Source organism: Pteronotus mesoamericanus, unplaced genomic scaffold (genome assembly GCF_021234165.1).
Source record: "Pteronotus mesoamericanus isolate MK-2021 breed Mesoamerican mustached bat unplaced genomic scaffold, CSHL_Meso_final contig_221, whole genome shotgun sequence".
Classification (NCBI taxonomy): Eukaryota; Metazoa; Chordata; class Mammalia; order Chiroptera; family Mormoopidae; genus Pteronotus; species Pteronotus mesoamericanus.
In genome coordinates this window covers 11,678,339-11,702,661 of record NW_026555092.1, presented here as the reverse complement: position 1 = coordinate 11,702,661, position 24,323 = coordinate 11,678,339, and the positions used below count along the sequence as shown (strand labels likewise).

Genomic DNA, 24,323 nt, shown 5'->3' with positions numbered 1-24,323 from the left:
TCGAGAAAGAAAAGAAGTACTTCAGTGTGGATCTTACAACTCTAAAGTCATAAAGTTTCTGTAAAAAAAAGACCACTTAAACATTTTCAATTCCTTAAAAATAAATTATTTTTGTGTTTAGCCATATAACCTCTTCTCTAAATATTTTTTCTGTATAAATAATAAAATCACAGCAGTGTGGGTATCACATAAAGGTTGAGTAACAGTTGTACAGACCAAACAATGGCAGGGACTCTTATTCTTGCCTTTGAAGAAATTTTTGGGAAAGGATTATCAATATATACAGTGATTTGTTTCTTGGTTCAAAATCCAGGCAGTTACGAGACTGGGGAAATAAGGAAATTAGAGGTAAATCCTTGTCTTTAAACTTTAACTTGGGTCACAGGCGAGCTACATTTCTGATACTCAAGCGTCCGAAATCCAAAGTATGTTAACTACTTTTTGAAGTGTGCCACATCCAGTTCAGGGGAAGAGCACTTACCACTTTGATAAGTAAAACTCATAAAGCCGGACAGGGCACCTCAGTGGGTTGTCAGTATTCTCTGCCATCTCCACGCCCACTGGAACCTCATCATCTTCATTTCGTTTCCTCTTGCCAACAGTTAGTTTATCTTGAGGCAGAAAAAATGAGAAGATTACTTTCTTCAAGCCTCAAGACACCCACCACGCTTTGCTTCCAGCCAGAACTGTCACTCCCTCTTCCTGTCATTTACTCCCTCAACGAATACCGACTGAGTGCCTACAGAGGTGCCAGATATTATGGTAAGTGCGAGGTTAACAGCCCCGCACAGAACAAAGTCCTGTCCTGTAAAAGTCCCGTCACTGCTCACCAGGCAGGGGCAGCAGGGCCAAAGGCGCGCTGCTCGCGCGAGCCTCCGTTCTGAGCCGGACAGAGGTTTTATCAGGCAGACGGTTCTCAAGGGGTCCACGTGCTCTTCTCCTGGGTAGACACTGAGGTACAAGTTGTCGCCTCTTTATCTAAAAATAGTTCTACTGCGGGGCATCAGTGCCCCGGGCATTTGTTCAAGTTTCTTTTATTTGTCATAGTATTACAAAAAATGGAATCTCGGCTGGGAAAAGAAATTCTCAGTAAAGTGACCATTTGATAAGAGAAGAGCAAGTCCTTTTCCACCAGCAGAGTTCTGCTGAGGCCAAGGGCGAAGACATGGAGAGAGCGCTCTTTCTTTACGCTTTTCCAGTCAGTCTTCAAGAGAACAGTGGGTGGAACTGAGAACCTGAGGAAAAACGTGTTTTTCTTCTTTTCTTATAGCTGCTCTTAACAATTGCACAAAACTTTTCCCAGCTTCCTGTATTAGTTATTACTTAAACACAATTCACCCCAGTTTTTTATTTAGACGCTACCTAAATAGAAAGACTTTGCTAGATATTCATTCAGAAAAGAAGCTGAACCTTTTACAAATCTTGCTGAACACCTAAAATCAGAAAACTGCGAAATGTTACCTGATTGCCTCTCCGTCCCCCAATTAGTATCAATTAAGAGCACAAAGTGAGATATATATCTATGTCTATATCTATATGAACAAATTGAAAGAAACAGGACACATGGTGAAAAAGCAAGATAATCTTTGTATTTTCTAAAGTAAAGGAGCAGGTGAGAAAAAAGCTGGCACAAAGATGAACATGAGAATTCTTCCTTAATATTTTACCTCCAGTAATTTTAAATTCCCACATTCAAAATACATTTTTTCACTCTTATCCCAAGAAAGTAACAACTTGATTTGGGAAATTCTAGAACTTAAAATTTTGATCAAGTATCAAAAATTTTAATTCCTCATTTCTTAATAACAATACTGGTTTTTTAAAACTTAAAAACAAACTGTTCTTTAATATACTACTTTTGGAATGTCACTGCTAGTATTATTCTACTGTGTACAAAAGCAGTACACTCTAGGCCAGCTTGTAAGTTCCTTCAGAATTTGACAATTTATATTAACTAAAAAGAGGTGGTGGTCTGGTTAAAAGAAAAAGATTTAGAAAGAGTAGATTTAGCAGTTAAATAGATTCCTTTTAACTAGCCATGGACCCATCTGTTGTCTCTGAATCAGTGATTCTCAACTTGGCTATGTATTTAAATTCCCTGGGAAATTTTAAAATGAGGATTATTTGGGCTCTACCAATGAAATCAGAATTTCTAATTTAAAAGCCAATAAAAGTATACTGAAGCAAGTGATTCCTCTCCTTTAGAGAAAAGCCTTGAACCCAGCCTTGACATAAAGAAAGCATTAAAAGTTAAACTAAAACTACATTCTTCCATGTCTAGAGTCTACAATTACCCCTCTGCAATTAGTTTCTATTTGAATACTAATAAGACCCCAAGAGAAACCTTACAAACTCCACCACATACCTGGTTCTGACTCTGGCTTTTGTACAGGTGGGAAGAACCTCAGATACGTCATCTTGGTACTGTACTTCAAAATTCTGGTCCGTCTCATCACATGGGCGAAGGAGAGCTTCAAGTGCTCAGTAACATTCTTTAGTTGAAAGTATTTGGTGTTGAAGAACAGGAGGGTGTTCAGGAGGACAATTGGCGAGTAAGCGCCCAGCTGCTTGCACTCCCACAGATGCTCCTCTTCAATGCGGGAGAACATGTAACCTGGACCAAAGGAGGTGGGGGGCGGAAACAGTATTAAGCTCCTGATAAATTAGACTAATTTCTCAAATTGTCAGACAAGATATGAAGAAAAGATGATTGTTCCTCTCCTTCCCCCTCTTCCTCATACAGAAAAACAGAAAAGGAACGCAAAGAAAAGATGATTCTGCAGAAGCAGACTCTGTGAGCATTCTCCTGAAAGTTTTAATCTATTGTTATCTGAGACCAGGGGTTGGCAAACTTTTTGTGCAAAGAGCCAGATGGTAAATATTTTAAGCACTGTCCATATAGGGTCTGAACAACTTTGTTGTAGAAGATAAGGGGCTGCAGACAATACACAAACAGACATGGCTATAATATGCCAATACAGGTTTATTTTGTTTTTTAAGATTTTACTTACTTTATTTTTAGAGAGGGGGAAGAAGGGAGAAAGAGAGGGAAACATCAATGTGCAGCTCCTCTCAAGCTCCCCCTACTGGGGACCTGGCCCACAACCCAGGCATGTGCCCTGACTGGGAATCGAACCAGCTACCTTTTGGTATACAGGCCGGTGCTCAAACCACTAAGCCACACCAGTCAGGGCCAATAAAGTTTACTTATAGACACAAATTTGAATTTCATATAATTTTCACATGCCACAGAATATTACTCCTTAGATATTTTCCCCTCAGATCATTTAAAACCAATTTTAGTTCACAGACTATATACAGAAACAGACAGGTCTGGCCCAAGGGTCACAGTTTACAGACTCCTATTCGAGATCAATACACAACTGTTAGCTGGTTTAGTTTTATTCAGCTAAGGTCATAAGAAGGGAGATAGGGCCCTCCCTCCTTCCACTCCCTCTTATTTTGAATTTATACTGAGTGGTAAGTTCATGATGATTTATCTGGGATTTTTTCAAAAAGCAGAAGAGGTCTTACAGAATAATTAAAATAAGTATACCTTTAAAATGCACCTTCCCCAAGATACCCCTTAAGTTCAGGTCCTTCCTCATGTTTTCCCCACAATCCTTTAGTTGCTGATTCTGCATTCTATTTTTAGGCAACTGATGATTCATAAACATGAATTTATTACTTGCATATCTATGCCCCCAGCCTCCTCTTTGAATGCTAAATGCACCAAGCCACGGGCTGCTCAGAATGCTTCAAAGGTGTTCTGTACCACAACAGAAAGGACAAAGATTCCAGAGCATCCCATTCAACCTCTCCATTCACAGCCAAGGAGCCTAAGACCAGGAGTGAATTAGGGATTTGTCCAATGACTATGAAAAGAGACAATTCGAGGGTATATGCTTAACTCTCAGCAACCAGTTCAGGGTACTTTTTAGAAGCAGAATATGTGGCAGTTACGGTGTACAGTTTATAACTTTACCAACACTACCAGAATAAAGTTTCTAAAAAAGTAAATTGAACTTCCAGTATTTATTTTTATTTTCAACCACTAGTACGTATACACACACTGTTTGGAAGTTACGGTTTTACTAAAATAATAATAAACCAAAGACCTTCTCCTCAAAAGTCCAAATACATTATGAATCAGGACAGAAATAAAAAATCAACAATTTATAAAAAGATAATCTTACAACTTAAACAACTTAAGAAGACACATCATGAAAAGAATCAAAATAAAAAATAATCATCCTACCATTAGGAAGTATTGTAGGTTCCCATATTTTCAAGAGTTTGGTAAGTTCAATCATAAATCTGGAATAGGGCTCTGTAAAAATGTTATCTATTCTACCATTTTCAAACAGGTACTACAAGAGAACAAATGAACACACATGTTGATACAAAGAAAACACAAGTTTTTTAAAGACTATTTTAAGTGAAACTTATATAATGTTGTTAACCAATGTCACCCCCCCAAATTTTTATTTTACAATTTTTTAAAAATTATTTTTTAAAAAATCCTTAATTTTTGAACCATTTTGTGAACCATTTTAAAGATACATATTAAAATACTAGGATTCAAGGTAAAGGTCCTTTTCACATGGACTGAGATCATCTTGAGCACTGAGCTTGCAAGGTAAAGTTTTCTGTATCCTTTGTAAAACGTGAATGATAGAGAAAATTTATAATAAATAAGTACCTTTACTCAGTTCATGAAAATGACATACTAAAAACTGGTCCTAAATTGTATTTTCCAAACCATTTTTCTAATTCACAGTAAGTATCTGAAGATTTACTCTCAGAAGTTTTTGTTTTTCAGTCTAGTTAGAAGATCACTTCCTGAAATGATAAGTTAGCCAGGGTGAGGTGACCTGAGGACCCAAATTCAGAAACTATTTGGAGCCTTCTAATCACAGCTCTGAACTCTGCCCCACAGTACAGCCTCCAAAAAGCTCAAGTCTAATTGTAGGATGTAAAGCTATGCTAATTTTAACCATCAAGAACCATACCACAGGATGGGAAAAAAGCAACAGCTTGGGTAAAGCATTGTTAAAAAAACATTTTGAGGATGCAGGTCAGGTCAGATAAAATCACTCAGAGAACTATGATGAAAATTTATAGAGCAACACAAGGTAGCATATAATTAGATGCTAAAAATCTTTTGATGTTTTTAAGATTTGGTATTTTAAATTTATTTTTCTATGGTTACCTTGGTTTCCTGCTTTTCTATCAATGCATGACTTGGAGAAAACTTTTATTTCTACTTAAATTTATTCTAGCTAACAAAAATTAAACACCATCTTAATGTGCATTCTTACAGGTCTCTTCAAAGGCAACTGATAACTGTATTGCCAGATTACAGTTTTGTTGCTCAAAGTATTCTTTTTCTTCTTTTGATAAAGTTATTTTCCTGCCCTGGCTGGTGGGACTCAGTGGATTGAGTGCCAGCCTGTGAACCAAAATGTCACCGGTTTGATTCCCAGTCAGGACACATGCCTCGGTAGACGGCCACGTCCCCAGTAGGGGGCGTGCAAGAGGCAACCGCACATTGATGTTTCTCTTCCTATCTCCCTCCCTTCCCCTATCTAAAAATAAATAAAACCTTTTTTGGAAAAAGTTATTTTCCCATCTTAAAAATACATCCTCACTGTAAAAAAAGTTTCAAATACAAGAAAAGTAGAAGACACTCAAACTGACTATACAAAGACGACTAACATTTTCATTCAGTAGTATTTCAATCTTTTAAAAAATTTCCTTTTTAAATTCAGAGGTGAATTTTGTACATTTACTCAAATAAATAAGTATATATAAAATACATTCTTTTTGTCTTTTTTAAAAATCACTTTCCTCTTAGAACAGAACAAGATAAAAACACCTATTCTTGCTCCTTCTATTCCATGTTTTACTGGAAATTCTATCCAAAATCATCAGGCAAAAAAAAAAGAAGAAGAAACATTCAAATAGGAAAGGAAGAAGTAAAATGATCTGTATTTGTAGATGACATGCTCCAAAAACCCCCACCAAATTGTTAGAGCTCATAAATAAACTCAGTACAGTTGCAGGATACAAGCCACATGAAAATCAGTTGTAATGAACAATCCAAAAGGAAAATTAAGAAAAACAATTCCATTTATAATAGTATCAGAAATAATAAAATTTTAAGAATAAATTTATCTAAGGAGGTACATGACTTACACACTTAACTACAAAAAAAAAAAAGCTGAAACTGAAGAAGAGCTAAGAAAACATCTTGTATATATGTATCTTAAGGCAGTATTGTTTAAATGGTAATATTCACCAAAGCAATCTACAAATTCAATGCAACCTTATCAAAATTCCAATGGACATTTCTTCTTCTTTTTTTTTTTTTGTAGAAATGGGAAAACTAATCCTAAAATTCATGTGGTATTGCAAGGAACCTTAAATTGCCAAAAGAATCTTGAGGAATCACACTTCCTGATTTCAAAATTTACTAACGAAGTTACAGTAATCAAAACATTGTTTACTAACCAAGTCCAAAATAAACACACATGTATTTAGCCACATGATTTTCGACAAAGATGTCAAGACTGTTCAATGGAGAAAGAAGTCTCTTCAACAAATGGTGCTGAGAGACCTGGATATCCACATATCCCTACCTCACACATGATATGAAAATGAGTTAAAAATGGACCAAGGACAAGAAACATAAGAGCTAAAACCATATAACCGGAAAGCACAGGGGTAAATCTTCATGAACTGTAATTTTGCAATGGATTCTTAGATAAAACACCAAAAGTACACGCAACAATAGACAAGTAAACTGAGCTTAATCAAAATTAAAAATTTTTAAGGGCCAAATCAAGGAACATGTATAAAGGAAGCATGGACAAAGCCAAAGTGGGGAAGGATTGGGGGTGGGAGGTGGGGGCAGGTGGAGCAGGGCAAAATGGTGGCAGGAAGAGACAAATGTATTTGAATAATAAAAAGAAGTAAATAAAATAAAATAAAAACATTTATGCATCAAAGTACACTATCAAGAGAATGAAAAGAAAACCCAGAGAGGGGGAGAAAGCACTGCAGACTGCGTATCTGGTAAGAGTTTAATATACAAAATACATAAAGGAATCCTACAATTCAATAACAAAAAAGATAATCCAATTTAAAAAATGGCAAAGGACCTAGACATTTCTTCAAAGAAGATACACAAATGGCCAAGAAGTACATGAAAAGATGCTTGAAGTTATCAGTCATTAAGGACATGCAAATCAAAACCACAATAAAATGTCACCTCATATTCACCAGATGGCAATTTAAAAACAGAAACCAAAATGAAATGTTGGCAAAGAAGTAGAGATAATGGAGCCCTCATACATTACTGCTGGGAACATAGGCTGGTACAGCCATTGCGGAAAACAGTTTGGTGGTTTCTCAACAAGCGAATGAATCATAGTTATACCATATGACCCTGCAATTCCACTCCTAGGCATATACCCCAAAGAACTGAAAACAGATGTTTAAAGAAAAGCGTGTATATGAATATTCATAGTAGCACTCACTATTAATAATAGCCAAAAGGTGGAAACTCAAATGTCCATCAAAAAATGAATGGATAAGCACAGTGTGATATATCTAACAATGGAATACTATTTGGCCATAAAAAGGAACAAAGTACTGATTCATGCTACAACACCGATAAACCTTGAAAATTCTGTTAAAGTGAAAAAAGCCAGACACAAAAGGGTACATACTGTATAATTCTACTTATATAATAATACCCAGAACAGGCAAATCCATACAGACAGACAGCAGATTTACGTTGTCAAGGACAAGATGGAAGGGGTAACTGCTTAACTGGTAGAGGGTTTCCAGGTAGGGTGATAAAATTGTAGAACTAGATGGTGGTGATGGTTATACATCATGAACATACTTAATGCCACTGAAGTGTACATTTTATGTTATGTGTATTTTTCCATAAAATAAATCTTGCACTGCTACACTTACAGTTTTGCAAGTTACTTTTACTTTTCAGAATCTACGCCTGCAAGAGTTTTCCATGTCAATATCTATAAAAACAATTCATTCCTTTTTTTAAACTACTGTATGGTATTCAATAGTATAGACATACTATTGATTGAAACATCATTTTTTTGATGAACACCTGGGGGGGGTTTCATTTTTTTTTTTTGTTAAAAAAAATTACAATAAAAATATTAGTGTATGTATGTGTATTCCTTTCTTTGGGGAGAGATAATGATCAACAGGTTTGCTAGGCTGAAGAATATACGCACTTTACAATTTTTTAGAAAGATTTTATTTATTTTCAAAGAAAGGGGAAGGGAGGGAGAAAGAGGGAGAGAAACATCAATGTGTGGTTGCCTCTTGCGCACCCCCTACTGGGGACCTGGCCCACAACCCGGGCATATGCCCTGACTGGGAATCAAACCAGCAACCCTTTGATTTGCAGGCCGACACTCAATCCACTGAGCCACAGCAGCCAGGGCAAATGAGAGTATTTTATATGCAGCAGAAGTGTATCTGAAGTGTAAAGGTTTTTGACTGAAATCGTAGCAATGACCACCTGTGTTCTGATTATATTCAAATTATTAGAATGCTATTAACTTTCCCCCCAAACAGGTTATTTCTTGATATGTGCATTGTAAAATTACAAAATGTTCTTTAGATCCAAAATATAAATTCCAAGAATACAGGAAGTATGCCAAGGATCTTCACAATTTCTACCTAAGCAAAATGTATGGGTGGTACACACTCGGTGCTCGATAACATTTATTGAGGAACATATAAAAGTCCTCTCATTTGGTCATTTTTTAAATATCATTTGCAGTGTAGAAACTGTATCAAAATACAGTAACAAAGGTGTCATTTCACTTCTTTGGAAAAATAAATGCTGCTTGTATAACTAGCTGACCCATCAGAATTGTTGTTCATCTAAATATACTTATAATATGTACAAAAAATGAAATTCTGATGTTAAATCAATCTAAAAAGAATCCCAATATTTTAGACAGAAATTTATGAGGATTTAAATTTAAATATTCAAGTAGAAAGATCATCCTAAGCAACAAGGAAAACCCAGGAACTATAAGGAGAAATTGGGCTATGCAAGAAGGAAATCGTCTTGCATGGCAAAACATAATAAAAAACGAAAGACAAAAATATACTATAAAAATGTATTTTGCATACTTATATTAAAGTTAATATCCTTGATATAAAAGAGATTCTACAGATAGAAAAAATTTAAATGACCAACATAGAAAGATATGCTACTTTATAAAAGTTGGGAAAATACAAATTGGAGTCATTTTTTAAATCTCAGAATAATAAAATATTAAAAAGAGGAGTGGCAAATAGGATTCAAGAAACAAGCACTCAGACCCACTGCTTTATAAAAGAGTAAATTACTGTGTCTATTTGTGCGGACTGAGCTAAGACTGTCTTAAAGCTAATCCACCACCTTGACATCTGGGTGCATCTGAACCCTTGACTTCCTCCCTTTCCCCAGTGTGAGCCCTGGAATATGTACACAAAGTTCTGACTGATCACAGGATTTCCGTTAGTTCTGTCTTGGGCAGGTCGCCCTCAATGATCTCTAGCTCTTAACTCGCTCTGGCACCAGAGCCTTCTGGCACCTGACCCCTTTGATTACCCAAACATTCTCATGGTTTTAGCAGATGTAAGCACATGGTCTGCGGGGGGGAAGGTGCAGGGATCCATTCTGTCTTGCTGCCACCTGAGACTGTATTTCTGTATGTAAGTTCCTATTAAACTCATTTAATGGACAAGCTGTATCTGTCTGCCTCGGTCTTTGACTTCTCAGCTCCTTCCACATTTGGGGGCTACTTTGCACATATGCCCTTTCATAACACACCATTCTGAAAAGTAATCTGAAAATATCTTAAAACTGGAAAAATACATATATGCTTTAACCTAGAAATAAAAGCACCAATTTATTAGGTACACAAACAAAACATTTACTGAAGCATTGTTTGTAACAGTAAGGGGGAGGGGGACAAGCTGAATATATAAAAGAGGAAAAGCTGATATATTCATACTCTACAATATTATGCTGCTTTCCTTTTTAAAGAAAAAGGTTTGATTTATTCATCAGGAGAGATACACAGATTGAGAAAAATAAACTGCAAAAAATACGTATGGTATGGGCCACATATTGGTAAAAACTTAGCAAAAGAAAAAATATTAACAAATATGTATACACACATATAAATGTATAGCACAGAAAAAGGTAGAGAAGGACACTTATGATGCAACCCTGATTACCTTGGGGAGTGGGAATAAAGGGAGGGAAAATTTTCTTTATACGCTTTCACTTATGTAATTAAAAAACAAAACTTTAAGAATTAATGTTTAAATAAAACAACCCCCCCCATATAAGTAGAGGAAAATTTGGCAAATAAAGAAAAAATCAACAACATCCAGAGTTCTACCACCCCCAAAAGATAACCGTTATAAACATTTTTGATGCATTTCATTTTGTTGTCTTTATTGTGACTGGTTTTTAAAACACTATTGTGTTAATGTATAGTGATACTCATAAAATTTGTACTCTTGTTCATTTTAATGCTTTAATTTAATATTTATATGTTATGAGAAGTTACTTTGTACAAATTTCTATTGACTACATAATATAAAATTTTATAAATATACTGTAATTTACTTAACTATTTTACACTTTGGTGGACATTGAAGTTATTTCTAATTTCGTGCAATTATGTTGCAGTATTACCTGACAAACTCCCAAAAATGAATTACTGGGAAAAAGAGTATGAACTTTCAAATATATTTCTGAATATACTCAAAACTGCTTTATATATGTACCAACTGCCAACAGCTATGAAGGTGCCAGAAGTTGTATAAACAATGGGAGTGATAATTTTTGGATTTTTGCTAATGTGATAGACAATAGTGTAACTCTTATTTTAATTAGCATTTTAAAAATTTAAATGAGACTACATGATTTATATAAATACATACATATATATACAGTCTCCTGTGTCACTTCTTTTGTGAATTGCTATTTGGTTTTTTTTGTCCATTTACCAGTAAAATGCACTGTCATCGATTTCTGTTATTCTAACGGTCAATTTAGTTTACAAAAGGCTATATGATCAAGAGTTTAAAATCAAGGTAAGCTGTTCATTAATAAGAGAGCATAAGATATTATCAGAGACAATATGTGGTAAAGTATATGGTTGTCTAACCACCATGTTGTATACCTGAAACAAATACAAAATAATATTAAACATAAACTATAGTTGAGAAGTATTTTTAATGTAAAAAAAAGAGTATAGAAATAATACCAAACAACCAATAGACACTATAAACTTTTATCTTAATTCACAAGTTCTATCAGAATTATTAAAAATGAAATATTTTCTAACTATTATTGAATTTGATACCTGCTGAATTCCAAGGCACAAGTATAAGATACTGTCTGGATCATATTTTTCGCCATTTGGTCTCCGCACCTCTTGGATAAATTGGCATAAGCCCAAACTCAACTCAGCAAAAGTGCAGGACAGAATATCTTCCTTCAGCTTGATAGAGCGGACTGTGGAAAGGTAGAAAACATCTGAAATATTAACTTATGAGATATATAGTAATATCTATTTGATTCACCAAATAAACACTGACTACTGCTCCCCAGATATTGTGGAATACATGGGTCATAAACGGATTAATGGCAGGTCCTAATCTCAAGGCCTTTTTTAAAGAAATAAAGAAAATGTAGTACATATGGTGTAACAGGTGTTACAACAGAGGTTTATTTAAACGGGATTCTATGAAAGCAAATGAAGGACATACAGTAAACAAAGAAGGGTCAGATTAGATCCTGGATGATGAGAACTAATGCTAGACCTTGAAAGAAGAGCTGAACAGTTAAACAAAGAATATGAGCCACTTGTAAAATGTAAGGAAAAAAAACCCTCTTATATTAGCAAAATAAACTCATGCTCAGAAGATACAACACTAATTTAAAACAAATCTTTAAAATTGGGAGTAGTATATCAATTTTTCTTTTTAAAATAAGACTTAAATTTCTAAGTAATTTAAAATATTCCATTTATAATTTGCAATTGACAATGATACTACAAATGAACACAAGGAGAAAAATGAGTTTTACCTCTACAGCCTGGCTCTGAGGATTCTTGGGACAGTGCATGGTCTTGAGCACTTCCTAAGTCAGAACATGGACTAGATGACGCATGTTCAACTCCTGATGGGGAAAAAATGAGAAGTTTAAATAAAAATGGGGAAAAATTGCCCTGGCCGAGCTGCTCAGTTGGTTAGAGCATCATCCTGATACGCCAAGAATGAAGGTTTGATACCCCAGTCAGGGAACATACAAGAAGCAACCAGTGAATGTACAGGTGAGTGGAACAACAAATCAATGTTTCTCTGTCTCCCCCACCTTCTTTCTCTTTAAAACTCAATAAATAAAAATTTAAAAAAATAAGAAAAAAATCAGGTAAAGCAAAAATCAAAGTTTTATAAGCTTTTTGAACTAGTATTTATTCTTTTTAAGTAGATTCAGAACCTTATTTATTTCTATTCCCCTTACCCTCTATGTCAAAACACAAATTCACACTGTGGACTTACCACCACACTTCAGATCCCCCTGCTCTTCCTTGGCATTTTTCCACTGAACCCAGTTCTTCCAGGCATTTACCCCATACATGTATTTCAGTGTCATCCCAGACACTGAACACCCTTGAAAGGCTCCTTGAATAAGACTCCTGGGCTCCACAGCCACTATAGACTTCTTTCGTCCCTGTTAGAATTCCAAAAATGCAGAATGTAAAGTTTACTTCTGTATCTTTAAGGATCAGGGTTCTTAAAGCTAGAAAGTGCGTAAGTTTACAGAATATGGGAGTTAGTATTAGATCTGAAAGATTCAGAGTTCTTATAGTTGAAAAGACCTTTAGAGATTACTTAATCCAATCCATACAAGAAAAAAAAAAGTTGAAATGTAGGAGATCATATGTGATAATTACTAGTATTTGAGTATTTACTATGACTCATTATTTGGACTCACCTCTGGACTCATCCAAGGAGACATGAGTAACAGTTATTACAACTCAGGTCTATTTAATAGAACACATGAACAGAACATATTCTGGGCTATCAAACAAGCTTCAATAAATTCTCTGACTGCAGTGGAATTAAACTACAAACCAATAATAGAATAACGTTAAGAAAATACTCAAAAACTGGAAATTAAAGAACATATTTATAAATACCACATGGGCCAAAGAAGCAGCCACAAATGCAATTAGAAAAATATTTTGAACTTAAAGAGAAAATGTAAACAAAAACATACCAAAATGTTTGTGACGGTGCTAAAGCAGTGCTTACAGGAGCAAGTTAGAGTATTAAAATGATATATGAGAAATGAAAAAAGTCAAAAATCAATAATTTAAGCTTTTATCTTAGGAATCTAGAAAAAGAAGACCACTTTGAAACCCAAAGTAAGGGAATGAAGACTATAATAAAAATAAGAGCAAAAATCAATAAAAAAGAGAAAAACCAATAAAACTAAAATCTGGTTATTTCCCAAGATAAAAAAATTGATAAATATCTAGCTAGAACTATTTTTAAAAACAGAGAAAACACAAATTACTAATACCTAGTAAGAGACCTACCTGATAAAAGTTCAACACATCATGATTAAAAACTCCCAGGAAATTAGCAATGGAAGAGAACCTCCTCAACCCGATAAGAGGACATGTATGAGAAACCTACAGGCAGCATCATACTTAATGATGCATGACTGAACACTTGAGCTAAGACTGGGAACTGGCCTGAGGGTCTGCTCTTACCACTAATATTCAATATTGTATTGAAGATCCTAACTAGTGTAATAAATCAAGCAAAAGAAAGAAAATATATTAGATTTGGAAGGAAACACTGTCTGTATTCACAGATAATATGCTTGTCAGAGCATAAAGTCAATCTACAAAAACTATCTCCCTTTCTTTATACCAGTGAAGAATACTAGAAAATAAAATTTTCAAACAGCACTACTCACAACAGGATCAAAAAATTTTTAAATGCTTATTAGATACATTTAACAAGTATAAACTTGTACAATGAAACACATAAAACTGTTGAGAGAAATTAAAGAAGATACCATCTTCATGGTTGGATGGCTTACAATTGCTGAGATGTCAATGCTGTGCAAATTGAGCTATAGAGTCAGAACAGCCCCAGCTAGGCTTTTGTAGAAATTGACAAGTTGATTCCAAAGTTTATATGGAAATGCAAATGACAATTTTGATAAAGAACAAAGTTAGAGGACTTAACACTCCTGATTTCAAGATTCACTGTAAAGCTACAATAATCAAAACAATTGGTACTAGTATAAAAATAGACATATAAATCAATGGAACATAACAGATTATCAGAAATAGACTGACACATATGAATATATAGTTGATTGACTTTTAACAAGGATGCCAACATAATTCAATAGGGAAAGGCTAGTCTTTTCTAAGAGCAGTACTGGAACTGGATATGCATATAGAAAAAAAAAGAAACACTGATGCTTCCCTTAACTCATACATTAAAAATTATCTCAAAATGGTTTACAAACACAAAAGCTAAAACTATAAAACAAGAAAACATAAGAGAGTACCTTACTTACCAAATATTCATAATCAAAGATTTTTAGATAGATACTAAGAAGCATGAACAGTAAAAGAATAAAAATGGATAAAGTGGACTTTCTCAAAATTAGAAAGTTTTGTTCTTCACCAAAGAAAATAAAAAAGGAAATCACATACACACACACAAAAAGGAAATCACAGAATAGGAGCAAAAGTGATATTTGATAAAAGAATTATATCTGTAATAGAGAATACTTATCAACTCAGTAAGATGATACCACCCCAGTTTTAAAAAATGTTCAATAGTTCTGAATAGACCCAACAAAGAAGATGAAGGAAGAGCAAAGAGGCATATAAAAAATGCCCAACATCATTAGTCATTAGGAAAATACATATTAAAACCACGAGATACCACTACACGTTCACTAGAATGGCTAAAATTAAATCAGTAACAATACCAAGTATTGACAAGGCCATGGAGTAAATGGAACTCACACATGGCTAGTGGGAATTCAAAATGTTAAATCCACTTTAGAAAACAGTTTCACAGCTTCTTACAAAATTAAAAATACACATAGAATAAGACCTAGCAATCCCACTCCTATATATTTTTCCTCAAAAGAAAACATGTTAACAGATTTATAATAGAATGTTCACAGCAGCTTTAAAAAAAAAAGCCACAAGCTGGAAACAACCCAAATTTCTATCTTCTGTTAAACAGTTAAACAAACTGTAGTTTGTCCATACAATGAAATACTACTTAGAAATAAAAAGGAATAAACTGCTGATATGTGCAACACATGGAAGAATTTCTAAAACATTATGCTAAGTGATGGAAACCAGACACAGAAGGCTACAAATTATATGAAGATTTAAAAAAGGCAAAGCACAATTTTGCATAGATCTGCAAAGCAGACTGGCGGTTACCAGGAGTTGGAGATGAAGATCAATTACAAAAGGTCACAAGGGAACCTTCTGTGGCAGTTCAGGTGTTATGATTGTGATGGTAGTCCATAAAGAATACATTAAAAGCCCATCAAACTGTAGACTTAAAATGTATAAAATTTTAAATGTAATTATAAAAATAGAGCTAAACAGAAATAAGGCTTTATTTTCTTAATTTTGGTATAGGAAAGCCCTGTCAATATAAAAAACAGTCCATGTGGACTTCACTATTATACTTTATTATATATACTAGTGAGCCTCATTATAAAGCGTTTTAAACAAAAAACTCAATTATAGAAACAAAAAAAAAAAAATCCCTGCTGAAAGAAATGTAAAATATAAGATATGGTTCTTTTTTTTTAATTTTTATGAGTTTTAGTTGATCCCAAACTGACAATAGTTACAAGGAAGCCAGATCTCAAATGAACACCAAGATAGGGTTCTTGACTTTAAAAAACAAAAAGAAAAGCATATATACACAAAAATAAAGACATGAGGCTGAAAAACAATGTATGGAAATCTCCAATCTGGCTGATACAGAGTTTTGTAAACTGTAGGAACTACTCAATGCTTATAGAGTGAAGGAACAAAAATAAAGGAAAAATTAAGCTACTGCTTACTCTTCGTCTGGGCTGAGGGAAGCCATCTCTGTGCCGTCTTCTTGTTCGGGAACGTGCCTGGATTCCCTGTCCTTTATTCAATGGGTCAAAGGATTCTATAATAATCAGCAGAAAGCATAATATGAGATAAACAACTTGCTGACTTAAAGACTAAGATGGAGGAAGAAAATATCAGGTACAGTCACGATATTCATGATTTTGTGATAACATAAGAATTTTATTTATATACTTAAGAGAAATAAAGTCTATTGCTATTAAATTAAGAGTTCATAAACAATCAAGAAAAACTACAGTTACTGTGGGAAAGCTTTAAAAAAGCAACAAATTAACTACTTATAAGAATAACATGGTAAAAATTAACACCCTCAAAGGCAGTGACCATTTGTGCCCTTGATTATTGTCACACATTATAACTGCTTCATAATGTCAACTGACAGTTTTACCAATCTTCTAAAATAAAGGACTTTCAGTGGACAGGCTACATTGAACAAACCTGATGGAAAATCTGCTTCCAGATCCTGTTCAGTTTCCCCTTTTGAGAACTGCTTCAATTCTGAATCAACCTCTTGCACAGCATTCGACTTTAAGGCATAATGATTCAATTCTTCCTCCCAGCTATGTGGAGTAGATACTGCCTCTGATTCAAGATCACCACTGTATGTACTTCCTTGGTCTGAAATAGAAAATACAGACTCAAAATAAAACAGACTCTTAACATAGCCAGAAACTTTCCTGAAACACCTAAACACCCAAAATAGATACGGTTGCTGGACAATTACTTAGGTATAGTTAAGAATGAAGTAACTTGGTTGCTGGTCTCACAGAACTGGATTCATATTCTTGGTATACACTTTAAAGCATTATCTTAATCCTTAAAACCAATATTTGAGGTAGCTTTTATTGTTCTCATTACATATTAGCACACAAATCATAGACATCTGGTACCCCTACAAAAATAGCCTAGAATTGTAAATATTTAACCCAAGGATGCTAATACTTTATGGGTTTGTATTATTAACAGAGGACAGTACATATTCCTAACATCCAAAATATATTTTCAATTACAAACCTTTTTCAAATATCTTGGTGTCTAGAAAGAGTTCCTGTTCAGACGTCTGGGATCCTAAAGAAAATGAAAAGCACATAATAAAACAATGTATAAGTATACACAAAGCAAACTGCATCTCAAATAAAATGACTGCATTATATATACATGAATCACATGAGGGAATTCTAAGAAAACAACCTTCATATTCAGAAACAATGTTTCATTAATAGCCCTGGGCTGGGTAGCTCAATTGGTTAGAGCATTGTCCCAATACACCAATGTTGTATGTTCGATTCCTGGTCAGAGCACTAAAAGAAGCCCCAATGAATGCATGAATGAGTAAAACAAATCAATGTTTCTCTCTCTCTCCCCTCCCCCGATCTGAAATCAATTTTTTTTAAGAATGTTTCATTAATAAAAGTAGGCATCAGTAGTAAATGCAGTTAAACAAGTTACAACTTATAACAGTAGTTACACTTCTAGGTAGTAGTATGAAAGAAGTCATGGCAAGAGACACCTTTATTTTGGATTTTGCACTTGAGTGCTACCTGAAATTCATTTTTTCCCATGATGCATACACACATACACTCAAATTTATTCACAGACTGACAAATCTGTTTTAAATTGCCTTCTGCCCCCTAAAATATAATATGCTTTAGCACTACATTGGAAAGCCAGTAGACTTAGAACATAAGGTAACAGAGCAACCTACACATGGAACTAAACAGAACACAAATTCACACTGTGTACTATCAATTATACACTGTTTTAAAAGTAAGAAGCTCAAGGATTCAGAGTATTAAAAACCATTTTTTAAAAACCCAGGAAAACTGCTTCTTTCCCTGAAATTAAAGATAAGTTAGCCATACCCTTTTAGCTGAAATTCATTTTTCCTTCCTTTATGGTTTTACACTATTTGATTTTACATTATAGTGATTACAACTATCTGTACTGAAGCTTAGTTTGAAAGTTTTTGTCTGATTCAATTGTTTTCTAAGGTAAAGTCACAGTATTTCTACAGAGGAAATACTTGATATATGTTAACTGTAAATGTGAACATAGAAGCCAATTTAAAAAAAGGTTTATCATTAGGAACTGCTTTAACTTCCAAACTAAATACAGTATCAGAATGTTAGAAGATCAAGCATAGGGACAATATTCTAAAACATTAAAATCCACATATAAATGGGCCAGTATTATGAAATTTGTATACTAAAGATCAAAATGAGACCAGAAACACCAGAGTAACAAATAAACTTTTCACCCCTCACTCAGAATATGTATAATTCAAAAACTTACTGGCAATACAACAGAAAAGATGACAGTTTTTCGAATGCTACAGTGTTAAAAAAAAAAAAAAGCCTAGTATTTATTATGCAAAATCAAATTCCAGTGGTTAGCTTTGTAAAAACTGTCACTGAAACAAAAAGAAAAAAATGCCAGGAAAGACTATTTTCTTGGCTCATCAATGATATATGAGGAGGTCTTTGTGAAAGGTCACTGATGTATTTCAACTATCTTAAAGACCATTTTCTCTCCCTCTTTTTATCGTATCTCTGCTTATCATTATATCAAGGATATATCACTACATCCTTGATTTTTATATCCAAAAATCAAAGAGCTGCTATTTAAAGCTAGAAGCCTTTCAGGAATCTATATTAATGAGTTCTGGTTAATATCATGTATCATTTGCTTTGGAGTCAGACACACCTGGATTCAACTACTAGTTTACTTACTTCCTAATTGCATAACCTGGGAAGTTAAACGTCCTATTTGAGAAATGAGGAATCTGAAGTAAACAGTAACTCCCAACAAGGTTGTTGTGATCATTAAATGCAGCGATGTACATACTGTATTTGAAACAAAGCCTACAACATGGTAAGCATATAAATGTTAACTATTGTTATTATCGTTATTCTACACTCATAGAACGGGATTTATCTCTAGGTTTCTTTGAGCCAAATTGTTTTCCATCCATCTACCAACATGCTGATTATTATACAACAGGATTCTTATATGGAAATCATGGCTTTGAATATAGGAATAGAATCAGAAAATGATTATGAAACTTGGATTTACAGGTTTTTCTGGAATCAGTAACACTAAAAACTGTATATTGAGTATCAGTACTTAGTTTCCTTCACTAAAAAGACAAGAGCTTTCAGAGATAACAAGAGGTATAACAAACCCACAGACTTGGTATTTAAACACAATAAAGCGTTCAGAAACACCTTGACTGCCCAATACTTAAAATTACTTGAGTTACCTGAAAATGTGTAGGTGTGTTTTTTCTTTCTTTACTTTAAAATTATACCAACCTCCCTGGGATAGAGTCTTCTCCTTCTCTTCATCTTCTGCAATCATTTCTGCCATCTCAAGGAGATCAGCTTCAAATGGATGGGAAGGAAGCTTTTCCTTAATGTCTTCAATACTCTCAGTGGCTTTATCTTCATTCTCCATTGAGGATGGAATAAGCATAGGGACAGGCATCTGAAAGATCAAGGATGAACGGAAGGGTTTCTTCGGCAATAAGCTCATCACCTAAAGTACTGTTTGCGAGATGATTTAAGTACTAAAACAATAAACAAATCCAAGATATTTCTAATGCTGATAATTAAAATAGCCTTGCTAGTTTGTTTTTATAAGACAACAGGCATTAAGTAAAAATTCAGTGAGAGGTTTTCTGCAAACTCAACAAAACATCTCTGAATTCTCCAAAAGGATAATTATCTAATGCACCATTGTTTTGCTTTTGATTATATTTCTTGTTTAACATTTTTATACAACTGTTGACCTTAAGAATTCAGTACTAAGGAAAAATACATTTCCAATAAAATAAATCAATACATTCTTCTTTAATAAAAAGAATCATGTAAATCACAGTATTCACCTTTTCACCCTTTCTAGAATCTAGTATTCTAACACACACACACACACACACACACACACACACACACACACACAGTTTCTGATCTTTTTCTATCTGAGTCATCTTACTGTAGTACGAAATGTTATAAAAAAGCTACCTCACAACCTTCTCTCAGAAGGCAGGGCATAAATAGAAGAATTCCTATATATATTCCATATTAAGTCATATTGTAACATGATAATCAACTAGAGTCGGGTATACTTTACCAACAAGTGATATTTTTTATAAAACTATAAAATTTTAATTGAGGAAAATGTGTACTAAATTAATCTTAGTCTCTATGTGATTACTCACTGGAACTGGAATTCCAAATGGGACTGGTGCATACTGAGTATACAGGTGAAGAGGTATGGGCACAAACACTGGTACAGGAACTGGCACCACAATGATCTGGGGTGGGCTTAAAGTGTCTTCTAATGAAAAAAAAAATCACAAAAACGAAGAGGATGAGAAACAACATTTTAATTAAAAAAAATTTTTTTTACAGTACACAGATTTATAGTTCAAAAGAACTATAATCTGCCCTGACTGGTGTGGCTCAGTGGGTTGAGCGCCAGCCAGCCTGGGAACCGAAAGGTCGCCGGTTCAATTTCCAGTCAGGGCACGTGCCTGGACTGTGGGCCAGCACCAACCCCCCGCCCCCCCCGTTGGTGATTGGTGGCATGCAAGAGGCGACTGATCCCATGTTTCTCTCACATGACAATGTTTCTCTCCCTTCCTTCCCCTCTATCTAAAAAATAAAATCTTAAAAAAAAATTAATCTGTGATACTAGGACTTCATAGAAAACAACAGTTTGAGTACAGCACTAACAAAAAAAGTGGGTAACACAATGATTATCAATGATAAGAGGATAAAATTAATGAAAGATATAACTTGGATGAATGAAGGGAAGGACTGGAGCAGCGATCTTGGATGAGGGGTATGGAAAGCTATTAACATGAATAAGTATGTTAAAGAACAGACTGAATAGGTAGAAGGTCCATTTTTGTGAAGATAAGTCATTTCTAGGAGATAGTGGGGAGCTTCAACCGATTCTTTATCAGAGAGTAATGTGATGAAAATAGCATTAAAAAAGATTAATTTGGCTGCCATCTTAGCAGTGAATAAAAGTATATAGAGTGTAAAAGTAGGAGGCAATTACAATATTTAGAGCTGACACGGTAAAGGCCTAAACTAGGGGTGATTGTGATACCTACCAAAAAAGGATACAGAACTTGGAAACTAATTCAAATATGAGTAGGAAAAAAGTGGGAAGGTTGGAGGATTCATTCAATTATTTAAAAGTATCTACGGAGTCCTTTCTATGTGCCAGAAAATATGCCAGATAACCATAAAATCATCAATGTAGAAGAAAGATAATGCTAGTCACAGAAAGTGAAAAGCTTTAAGTTGACTAGGGTTAGAGGCAGGAAATAATATAGGACCAATTTTATCATGGTGCAGTGGGTGTAAAAAAGGTACCAGAATAGAGATGTCTGATAACCAAGCTACAAAGTACAAAATAACTCACTGCTGATACAATAAAAACATAGGACTAAATCATATATATATAGCCTTGCTATCTATTGTGGTCCATGGACCAGTAGTACTGACGTAACACTGGAGCTTGTGAGAAAAGTAAAGCCTTAAGGACCCACTGAATCAGAATCTACATAATAAAATCCCCAAGTAACTAGGATGCATATTAATGTTTAAGAAACACTTGCATACAGAATAGCCCTCTAGATCTAGAAATCTAGGATTCCTTTCTAGTATAAAAATTCTGGGGCTTTCATTTGGCAGCAGGAAGAGCTCCACAGGCTGATTCCCTAGTGAAATAAGCAGAGCTGGTGAAAATTGTTAAAAACAACCATTTATATTATGTGGAAATTGTCCTTAAGGCATACAGCAAAGAGGGAAACATTTATTCAGAAAAACCTACTAAAATACAGTAAGAACAGTGGGAGTCCATGACAGCTGACCCACCACCTGCTTCATATCCCCAGATCAGCCAGTTTAATGGACAGAAGCTGCACTCTGGGTGGGTGCGATCAGGAATAGTGGCTTCTCTTCACTTAGCTCCCAATCAACGATTACTGTATCTCACCAGGAGGGGCAGGCCACGATCATTTCTCATCCCCTCCAAATACAAGTTTAAGAGATTAATTTCCTGGCGAGTACAGATGATAAGCTGAAGGCTCCCTTCCACTACCCAGCTCCCACCCACGGGATAGAGGCCCTACTACAGGAAGGTCAGGCTAAGAATAGTAGGGTCCAAATCACCCTCATTCCAGATCACTTATATGGCAGAGATTCCACGCCAGGAGAGGCAAGCTGAGAAGACCAGAGACTAGCATCTTGCCCAGCATTCAGAGAAGTGGCTCAGAGAGTCTGCCGGGAGTGGGGAATGGGGAGTGGGGAGAGGTAGCTTGTAAGAAAAGAGGCCCTGAAGCTCTCTTCAAAGGAATTCATTTTATTTGAAACAGAATATGGAAAAGTTCAAACCTAAGGGTAAAATAATAGCTCCTCTTAATTAAGACCATGTCTATAGAATTCCGAAGCCTATATTTTACTCCATAATATTACACTGTGATTAAAAAGAAAATTAAACGAAGTGTTCACAGTATGGTATGAATAATTAACTATCTTGTCTTTGCTGTAACTTCTGAAGTCTCAGATGGTAAAAATATCTAACTCACAGGGTTGTTTTAAACTAAATTAAACAATGTATACCAGCAGCGAAACACATTGCCTAGGAATTAGGAATTAATATAGGGAGATCCCACATTCCTTTCTCCTAAAAAAAATTCAATAAACAAAGTGCAATAAACACACCTGTCTGGCATTCTTTGTTTTGGGTATGTGGTTTGCATGAGGTGGCTTTAGTCTGTGTGATGGGTTTGCACAATAAAGCTTTATTCTTCAAAAGTCTTGGAGGTTGGGAAGGTGGAAGTTTCAGGGCATCTGTTTGTGTACTTGCCTAGTTAAAAACAAAAATCAAAAGAAATAAATAATAAATCAAATAAACCAAAGAGGCTTTCAATAGCTTATCATTAGTTACAGAAAATATAATTTCTAAAGAAATATTATATTGGAATTACATGGAAGACCTAGAACATAAATATTCAACTATTTAAGGAATACAATATTTGTAAAATAGCAATATAGGAATATTTTGATAACTATATATTGATTCTAAATGTATCTAATTATCAGTTCTGTTTACCAAGAAAAATGTGATTTCTATTGTAAGCTATTGTTGATCAAGAACAAAGTTAGCCAAGTTTAAAGTAGTAACTACAATATTTCTACTTAAGACTTCTAAGCCTTAGTTTCAAGTTAACTAGAAATAACAGAATCACTTATGATCATCTCCGGGACTTAAAAAAAGATGATACGAATGTTATCCCAGAAACCAGGAAACACTTTAGAAATGCCATTGTTTTAGTCGTAAGTTTTTCTCAATATTTATTTTTTTCCTTATTTTAAGAGAAAAGCAAAAACTATCGAGAAAAAAAGGAATGCTTATTTACAGCATAATCTGCAGTAGGCAGAAAACAAACTACGTTTTATAAATATTTTACAATCTGACTATATCACAAATGCCCCCAAAACCTTTTTATGCCTGAATTCTGTACAATTAACTTTGGATCTGTACAATAAAAAAAAACTTCAGTAACTACATAGATGGCAAGCATTAAAAAAAATTGAAGTATATAAAAGATCTAATTAAATAACCAGAAAATCCTGTTCCTGAACAAAGATTAAATGTGCTCATGAAATTTATTTTATTTAATAAATAAAGAATAAAAAAGGGAGAAGTAGCTTAGATGTATTCATACGAAATAATGGAAAATAAATACAGTGGCAATACTAATAAAAATAACTTACATCCCCAATGATTTTTGCTGTTACTGTCGGAACTGCACCTGATATAAATTCAAATACGTAGTTAGGATATTACACAATCAAACATTAGCATTAAAAGTTCATTATCAGACAATAAACACAACATCTCTCATAATAAAAACATGCATTATCTTAATTAAATTCGGGAAAAAACCAGCATCTAAAGTATAATATGAGGAAAAAAAGATCTGGAAATTTTGAAAACACTAATGCCGTTGCAGCCCAGAGTGAGCCGCCATTCCTAATATGAATGTATCCAACATAT

At 34.4% G+C, this 24,323-nt stretch overlaps 1 protein-coding gene across 2 annotated transcripts in view; it reads right to left on the bottom strand.

The window, feature by feature from the left end:
- The window catches only part of ZMYM4 (zinc finger MYM-type containing 4), a 130,708-nt gene that overhangs the window by 3,001 nt on the left and 103,384 nt on the right, over positions 1-24,323 (bottom strand). For both annotated transcript variants that reach the window (XM_054571948.1, XM_054571949.1), the window contains 13 exons: positions 24,041-24,078; positions 22,985-23,129; positions 20,464-20,582; positions 19,559-19,730; positions 17,262-17,315; positions 16,686-16,865; positions 16,193-16,287; positions 12,622-12,793; positions 12,146-12,238; positions 11,421-11,572; positions 4,259-4,370; positions 2,366-2,614; positions 482-611 (listed from right to left, as the gene is read on the bottom strand). In XM_054571948.1, coding sequence (XP_054427923.1) covers positions 482-611; positions 2,366-2,614; positions 4,259-4,370; positions 11,421-11,572; positions 12,146-12,238; positions 12,622-12,793; positions 16,193-16,287; positions 16,686-16,865; positions 17,262-17,315; positions 19,559-19,730; positions 20,464-20,582; positions 22,985-23,129; positions 24,041-24,078 — 1,711 coding nt within the window. The remainder of the gene's footprint in view (positions 1-481; positions 612-2,365; positions 2,615-4,258; positions 4,371-11,420; positions 11,573-12,145; positions 12,239-12,621; positions 12,794-16,192; positions 16,288-16,685; positions 16,866-17,261; positions 17,316-19,558; positions 19,731-20,463; positions 20,583-22,984; positions 23,130-24,040; positions 24,079-24,323) is intronic.